Raw genomic sequence first — 7,922 nt, forward strand, 5'->3', positions numbered from 1 at the left:
AATGGAGATAATACCCAGCTGTCAGAGTAGTTGTGAGGATTAAATAAGACAAAGCATATGCAATAGCCCAGTGCCTGGCATACAGCAAGTGCTAAATAAATGGTAGTTTCTTCTTCTTCTTTTTTGTTTTTTCTTTTTGCCATTTCTTGGGCCACTCCCACGGCATGTGGAGGTTCCCAGGCTAGGTATCTAATCAGAGCTATAGCCACTGTCCTACACCACCACAGCAACGCAGGATCTGAGCCGCGTCTGCAACCTACACCACAGCTCACAGCAATGCTGGATCCTTAACCCACTGAGCGAGGCCAGGGATCGAACCTGCAACCTCATGTTTCCTAGTCAGATTCGTTAACCACTGAGCCACGACAGGAACTCCAGCTTCTTCTAAGTATTAATAATATTAATATTATTCTATGCAAAAGCTTAAAGGATTTTTGGCCACGCCCATGGCATGTGGAAATTTCTGGGCCAGGGATTGAATCCATGCCACAGCAATGACCAGAGCCACAGCAGTGACAATGCCAGATCCTTTAACCGCTAGGCCACCAGGGAACTCTAAGGATTTTTTCCTATATTTTCTAAATCATAGAGTAATCTCCCATTTATAAATTGCATAGGCTTTTCATATTATGTAAAAATGTCAGGACTGCAGAAAGTGTTCTTGGCTGGGGGTTTGGTCAAGACCCTCTTTTCAACAGATTCCTTGTCCGCATCCAGGTGGTGATTCGCAGGCGCCCACTGGCCTATGTTGTGAGCCTGTTGATTCCCAGCATCTTCCTAATGCTTGTGGACCTGGGGAGTTTCTACCTCCCGCCTACCTGCCGCGCCAGGATTGTGTTCAAGTCCAGCGTGCTGGTGGGCTACACCGTCTTCAGGGTCAACATGTCTGATGAGGTGCCAAGGAGCACAGTGAGCACCCCTCTGATAGGTAAGCAGCCCCGGGGCCCCCCAGGCACCAGTCTTACCTCACCTCTGCCCAAGATTGGATGCTGCCTTTCTTTGGGGGAAGGTGGGGGCCCAGAGACTTCTCCTAACTCCGCCTCCTCTGGCTCTGCCCTCAGAGGTCTTCTTCACAGTCTGCATGGCCTTCTTGGTTCTCAGCTTATCCAAGTCCATCCTGTCAGTCAAGTTCCTCCACGATGAGCGGTGCAGCCAGCAGGAGCAGACCCTCTTGTGTTTTCGAGGGGACGCTGATGCTGATGGGCCAGGAATGGATCCCAGGGCCCAGCGTGCTGGGGTCACAGGTTTGTGAGAAGCCTTGAGGTCCCTGCCCTGTCTTGCTTTATCACCCTCAGCCCTAGGTCTTATGGGTGGAGTGGCAGGCTGTGAGTCGGCCGTGTGAAAAAATGGACTTCCTAAGCCTCTGCCCTGCATTTTACATTATATCTTCTGCGGGCTTTCCAGAAAGCCTCGTTTTAGCCTAGCGATCAGGCCCTGTGCCCCCTTACCTTGTTTTATTTTCCAGTTGGAGCCATTGACTCCAGAATAGTAGAGTGTGCACGCGCGCGCACACACACACACACGTTTCTATATACTTGGGTTTTAGTTGCTTGATGCGAAAAAGTGTCCCAACCATGCCCGTGCTCCCTTGGCCGCACTTATACGAAAACTGGGACGATACAGAGGTTATCACGGCCCCCATGCAAGGATGATGGACAAAACTCATGAAGCATTCCAGATTTTTATTGTATCCTTAAAAGTTTCCAAGAGAGTATATTTTAAAAGTTCTCACCACAAGAACAAAAATTTCCAGCTGTGTGTGGTAATGGTTGTTACCGAGGCTTGTTGTGATCTTTTCACAATCTATACAAATATTGAATCATTATGTTGTACACTTGAAACTAATATAATGTTATATGTCGATTATATTTTAACTTTTTAAAAAAAGAACCATTCCAGCAGCTAAAGCTCTTAAATCAATGTGAGCTGGCTTCTAGCTCAGAAAATCTCCAGGATAGATGTAACCTAGACACCCTACTCACACAACACCCTACTTGCATAACACACTGCTTACACAACACCCTACTTGCCATGTTCTCTGGGGGTTCCTTCAGTACCCTTGCCTCCCCTCAGCAGGCAGGCAAAGTTCTCAATCCTAACCCAACCCACTCCTCATTTTGCCCCCAACCTTCCTAGAAGGCATAAGAAAGGCATGGGAGCCTCAGCAGCCCCTGATTCACCTAGAGTGTCTTCCTCTCCTGCAGAGCCCCCTGTCTGTCAAGAGCACCAGGCCCAGTCTGGGGCCCTGAAGGAAGTGTGGTCCCAGCTTCAATCCATCAGCAGCTACCTCCAGACCCAAGACCAGGAACACCAACAGGAGGCTGGATGGCTGGCCCTCCTGGGACGCTTTGACCGACTGCTCTTCCAAAGCTATCTCGTTGTGCTGGGACTCTACACTGTCACCCTGTGCTCCCTCTGGGCGTCATGGAGTCACCTGTGAAGACCCGTGTTTGCTGGTCGCCGTCCGTGTGCTCCACGGTACTCAGGGAAAGCTGAAGAATGTTTGTGGGGATACTGGGGGCATGGAGCGGTGGGTTAAAAAGCTCTCCAGCCCCTGTTGCCTCTGTTCATTCAGCCCAGGGACGCACATCATCTAGTGAGTTACTGAAACGCCCAGGGGTAAATCGTTCCCATGAAAATGCAGAAATCTTACTAACTATGCAGTGAAAGTAAGCCTGCCTTCTTACCCTGTCCCTGCCCCAGAAGTCACCACCTTTAGCCATCTCTTTCATAAAATTTCTAGGCACGTACAAGCATACAGGAATGTTTAAACGGTTTTTTGAAAGGTGTTTAAGATATCTGCATCTGTCTTGATCACTTAGTCATTCAACAAAACTTTTATTGAGTGGCGCTTAAGTCCTAGTCATTATGTTAAGCACAGCAGAGAATACAGAAGTCGTCATTCTTCATTTGACTTCAATCTGGTGGACCCTTGCTCTACCCGGAACACAGAAATCCCATCCTATCTGTTTCTTGAAGCCCTTATTCCCAGTATCCCAGATGAGTCTGTCTCTCTCTGTGCCTTATCAGCAGTGCATCACTATTGGAGGGGACCCTGATGTTAAGGCTTCTAGGCCCAGTCTATCACATAAACACACATCATGTGTGAGGCCCTGAGCTGCAGCATAGGCGTAACGCATGGCCCTTGGGTTCCAGGAATTTATAATCTGCTATCCTTGTATCCGTCTGCTCAGGCTGCCATAACAAAATACCACAGACGAGGCGGCTTAAACAGAGATTACCTCCCAGTGCTGGAGGTTGGAAGTCCAAGATCAAGGTGTTGGCAGAGTTGGTTTCTTCTGAAGCCTCTCTCCTTGGCTTGTGGGTGGCTGCCTTCTCCGTATGTCCTCACATGATCTTTCTTCTGTGTGTGTGCATGTGTGTCTGAAATTCCTCTTCTTAGAAGGACACAAGGCAGAGCGGATGAAGGCCCACCCCAGTGAACTCATGTAACCCTAACTACTACTTTAAAGCCTCTCTTTCTAAATACAGTCCCATTGTGAGGTGCTGGTGGTTAGGACTTCAACATAGGTTCTTTTTTTTGGTTGTTTGTTTTATTTTTATGGTCACACCCATAGTATACGGAAGTTCCCCGGCTAGGGGTCAGATGGGAGCTGCAACTGCTGGCCTACACCGTAGCCACAGCCACAGCAACACCAGATCCAAGCTGCACCTGCAACCTACACCACACCTTGCAGAGCTTTAATCCTTTGAGGGAGGCCAGGGATTGAACCTACATCCTCATGGATACTATGGCACTTTCTTAACCTGTGGAGCCTCAATGAGAACTCCCTTTTTTTAATATTCTTTTTTTTCTTTTCTTTTCTTTTCTTTTTTTTACTTCAACATATGAATTGGTAGTGGGGAGTGGGGAGGGCATTATTCAGCCCATAACACTCACGTGACTGTGGCGGCTTTTGGCAGATCCACAATCTGTAGGATATTCTGTCAGGCTAGAGGCCCGGGAAAGAATTGCAATTCAAGTCCAAAGGTGGTCTGCTGCAGAAATTTCTCTTCTTTGGGAAAGTTGGTCTTTTTTCACTAAGGCCTTCAGATGATTGGATGAAGCCCAACCCCCTTCTGGAGGATAGTCTGTCTTGCTCAAAGGTGACTGATTGAGACGTTCATCTCATCTAAGAAATACTTCCACAGAAACATCAAGAATAATGTTTGAGTAAATGTCTGGGGACGTGGCCCAGCCAAGCTGACACATAAAATTATCCATCAGAGTCCTGATGGCCCCTTGGCTTCCCATCTCTGCCACAGCCACTCGTCCAGACAGAAGAGCCCTGATCACTTTGCACTTGGGTAATTATCAGCTTCTGGTTCATACTTCTCAGTAGCCAATTCTGTCCTGAGTATCCTCACTTATGGCAGATCCTGTGGCCTCATAACTTTAATTCTAAAATGAGAATTAAGCCTTCCACAAACTTCCCCTCCTCTTACAGTTGACTTTTTTCATTTTTTCCTTGTTTCTAATTGCAGAGTCTTCAATCTATCCAAGCCAGCCTGCCTGCCATCCTCCTCAGGAACAGTTTTCCTTCCATCAAAGCCTCTGGTTGTAGTCACCCTACTCTGTCACCCATCTGTGTGTCACTGTCTGAGGACTCTGCTCAAAGCAGCCTTCTTCCAGCACCTTTTCCACCTGGTCACCCTGGGACTCTGCCCCCTCTCCTCTCACTTCAGACATAACACTATCTCCTACCCCTTTGAGTGTTTTGTGGCTGTGTGTGTCCATGTGTCCATGTGCCCATTTGCATGCGTGCAGCACCTGTCAAATAGATCACACACGCTTAGGACAGAAATCCTAGTTCATCCACATCTCTGCCCTGGTCCGTACAGAGTTTCCTCGTGGTGATTCTATCTTAACTATTGCAGAGAAGCTCATTCTAGCTCACCGCTGGTGGGGGACACATTTCTAGTGTGTTTCCCCAAGTTGAAGGGACTGAATCTGCCCGGGGTCAGACATGCGGTCCCGCAGCATCCCACACATAGGGCCGCCATTGGGAGCTGGTGGCTGGAAGAACACCGTGGGCTGAGTGACCGGCAGCACGCCTAACACTGTTTACAGAGGACTGCAGTTTGCTAGGAACTTTTTCCAGCCCTAAAATTGCCGTCTAAAAAGTCTGCCCCCCAACCCCCCTGAAGAAAAAGAATTTAAATTCAAACAGCCTCTACCTGCATCCTCCCTCTCTCATTACCTCCCAGTTAGTGCTCAACGCCAATTGTCCATGAAATTCCACTGCTGCTGTTAATGAAATGAGGAACATAAGAAGTTTGTGAACAGGAAGTGTCCATGCAAACCTCCTCCTGTTTCCCTCCTCACTTCCTCCTTTCTGCCACTGGCCTCCTCTGCCTCGACCTCCTCTAAATTGCTTCCGAAATCTCTCTTCACTTCCTCGGTTCTTGGAGGAGGAAAAGGCCTGCAACGAACTCCCCACTACCGAGTTTCCTTCCTTTCCCACCATGTCTTGGAGAAAACACCTGACTTTCCCTCCTGGCTCCATCACTACGTAGCCAGGGGGTCAGAGCTTAAGCTTAGCCTTTTTGGCATGGGGCTGCTTATCCTTATTCTACCCATCAGAGTGAGGAAATGCGTTTAACAGCATTGAAAAAGCAATAATACATCATGAAATAAAAAGACCTGCCGGCTCTCAACAAAAGGATTCCAGTCTTTGGTGTGAGGTTCTCTTCCAGCTATCTCTAGCACAAGCCAGTTGTGGACTCTGGTTCTACCCAGAAATGCCTTTATTTCAGGTAGGATCCAGGGTCCAAGGGCTGAAGCCATCACGTACCCCTTTGTCAGGATTCGGGTGGGGGGGAGCTGCCCAGGGACTCCCCACTTCACACCCTATGCAGCTCACCTTGGCTTCCTCCCTAGGGAATATCTCCCAGGATCTCTCCGGGGGCCCCTAAGAAGTAGCCCTTCAGGAGTGAAGCCTGGCAGCGCAGCCTGGGTCTCCTCTGTCCAAGTTCCAACATGGCAGCCAGGCTCATTCTAAGCCCTGGGCCAGATCTGCATCCTGAAGCAAAGCCACTGTTAACAAGTGGCACCAGAGTCCTCCTTCAGAAGAGTGTTCCTCTGCAGTGGGAGGAAGGCAGGGTGCCAGCAGCCCTTATTTCCAGAGCAACCTTAGCACAGCCTCTGCACATTTTGTAAATGTCATGATTCCTCCTTCATAGAGGAAGGAAACTGAGGAACGGAGCAAAATGGGATTTTCCCAGCTGTGAGTGCTCCCACCACCTGCCATCCCAGTATTGAAGGTGGTTTTCGGCACTCACCAAGAAATTGCAGCTCCAGTTCTGAGGATTTCACTGACATCTAGAATAATGAGTGAGTTAAGCACAGCCCCTGGCTAGACAGGCAGCCCTCTGTCTGTCATCACATCTCAGAATAACTTCCAAGTGCTGCTGCTAGCATCTCCCACAGCCTCTGAAGCCTTTTTTATGACCAGTAATCTGGGGGGGGGGGGGCTGGAGGTCTCACTGTCCTGCTGGATGTCCCCACCTCCCTCTCCAGTTGTCCTAGAGGAGAGGAGCCATGTGGTTAAGGAAGCTGAGCTCCTCACCTCTCACTCCTCCATAACCCTCCAGCCTCTGGGGGTCCAGCTTTAAGCCTGGATGGGTCAGACTCAGAAGCCAACCAAGGAGCCACCCCACAGGTAGTCAGCATGAGGCTGGTCCTGAAGCCCTGAGGGCTCCAGGGCCCTCTGACTTGTCACGGATCTAACTGTACATCTAAAGGCAAGGTTGGGAGAAGGAGGCGGTGCTTAAATTTTTGCCCTACCCTGTGGCTCTGAGGTTCCTGATAACTTCAGGTCTGGGTTTTCAGGTAAGGAGTTCCTCCACTAACTCCCAGATGGGGGATGGTCACCCCAGGGAGGAGACTCCAGGTCCTACATTCCCTCTGGGAAGGCTGTGCCTCCCTCCCTGCCACCCCATCTGTGCCTGGGGCCCAGCTCAGGCATCTCCCTGTCCTGTTCCCCAGCTCCGTCTCAGCAGCCAGAAGCTCTCAGTCCTGAGCTATTCACCTGCCGAGACAGTAAGAGCTTCACAATTAGCTGAGCGCCAGCATGGAGGAGTTTATGAGCTGCCACGCCCCCAGCACACTCCAGTATGGAATTGAAACAGCCTACGCCAATGATTCGATTAGGGGATGAAGCAGCCCAGCATGCCACCCCAGCCCCTCCTGTCCTGTCGGGGGGGTGATGTAGTTAAGTTTGTGCTTCATTTGGCAGAGACCATTAAGTGGGAATTGCGGCAAGGCTTTCTGCTGGGGCAGGAAGGGACTGCTGGGCAGGGGGCGGGTTCTGTGATAGAAAACTGATTGCAGATCTGGGGGGGTGGGGCGGTCCTTGCTTATCCCTTACCTCGCCTTCTCTACCTCTCCCTGAGCCTAGGGCCAGGCTCCAAAGACCTGGGGTCCAGGCAGGCCTAGTGGGATCATCAGCCCTAATTGGTGTCACTAGGGACACACTTGCAAGTTGATGGCCAGCCCTGGATGGGACCTCACTCCTTGTTAGTTTGCTCATCCAGGCTGAGAGCAAGGAAGTTGAGGGGCTGTTAGCAGCTCATTTTCTTCCCCATTCCTGGTCAATCTCAGCTCTTCCCCATGTGAGCTTCCCTCTCTTATCTCCATCCCATCTGCCTCCTCCTAGGTGCTGCTACCACAGGCTTTGAGGTCAGAAACAGTCGTTTGTTCCACTAGAGCACAGTTACTCAGAGGTCTGGTCTCAATGCAAACCTGAAGCTTAAGCAGAGCCTGCCTAGAGTACTGTTTTGAGATTCATTTGGGGGTCACAGGCTGACTCTGTGGGAAAGAATGCTGTGATCAGTGATGTCTGCCACAGGCAAGAGAAGGGTAAGAGGAGAGGGTTTTGCCATGTGCCAAGCATTGTGCTGAGTGCATAGGAGGTATTATT

General features: G+C 49.9%; 1 protein-coding gene and 1 non-coding gene across 2 annotated transcripts in view; both read left to right on the forward strand.

Annotated features, from left to right (window-relative positions):
• Nucleotides 1-5,663, forward strand: part of HTR3B (5-hydroxytryptamine receptor 3B) — a 47,698-nt gene extending 42,035 nt beyond the window's left edge. The window contains exons 8-11 of the mRNA XM_021062866.2: nucleotides 718-928; nucleotides 1,062-1,244; nucleotides 2,205-2,478; nucleotides 4,486-5,663. Coding sequence (XP_020918525.2) covers nucleotides 718-928; nucleotides 1,062-1,244; nucleotides 2,205-2,440 — 630 coding nt within the window. The 3' untranslated portion in view covers nucleotides 2,441-2,478; nucleotides 4,486-5,663. The remainder of the gene's footprint in view (nucleotides 1-717; nucleotides 929-1,061; nucleotides 1,245-2,204; nucleotides 2,479-4,485) is intronic.
• On the forward strand, nucleotides 1,581-1,684 carry LOC146399861 (U6 spliceosomal RNA). The gene has a single exon (XR_014816926.1). It is a non-coding gene; the product is annotated as a U6 spliceosomal RNA (small nuclear RNA).
• Nucleotides 5,664-7,922: the final 2,259 nt, after the last annotated feature.

This window comes from Sus scrofa, chromosome 9 (assembly GCF_054392235.1).
Source record: "Sus scrofa isolate SSC_HxYL_T2T_F1_AM1 chromosome 9, Sscrofa_HxYL_maternal_Yorkshire_Landrace_v2.0, whole genome shotgun sequence".
Classification (NCBI taxonomy): Eukaryota; Metazoa; Chordata; class Mammalia; order Artiodactyla; family Suidae; genus Sus; species Sus scrofa.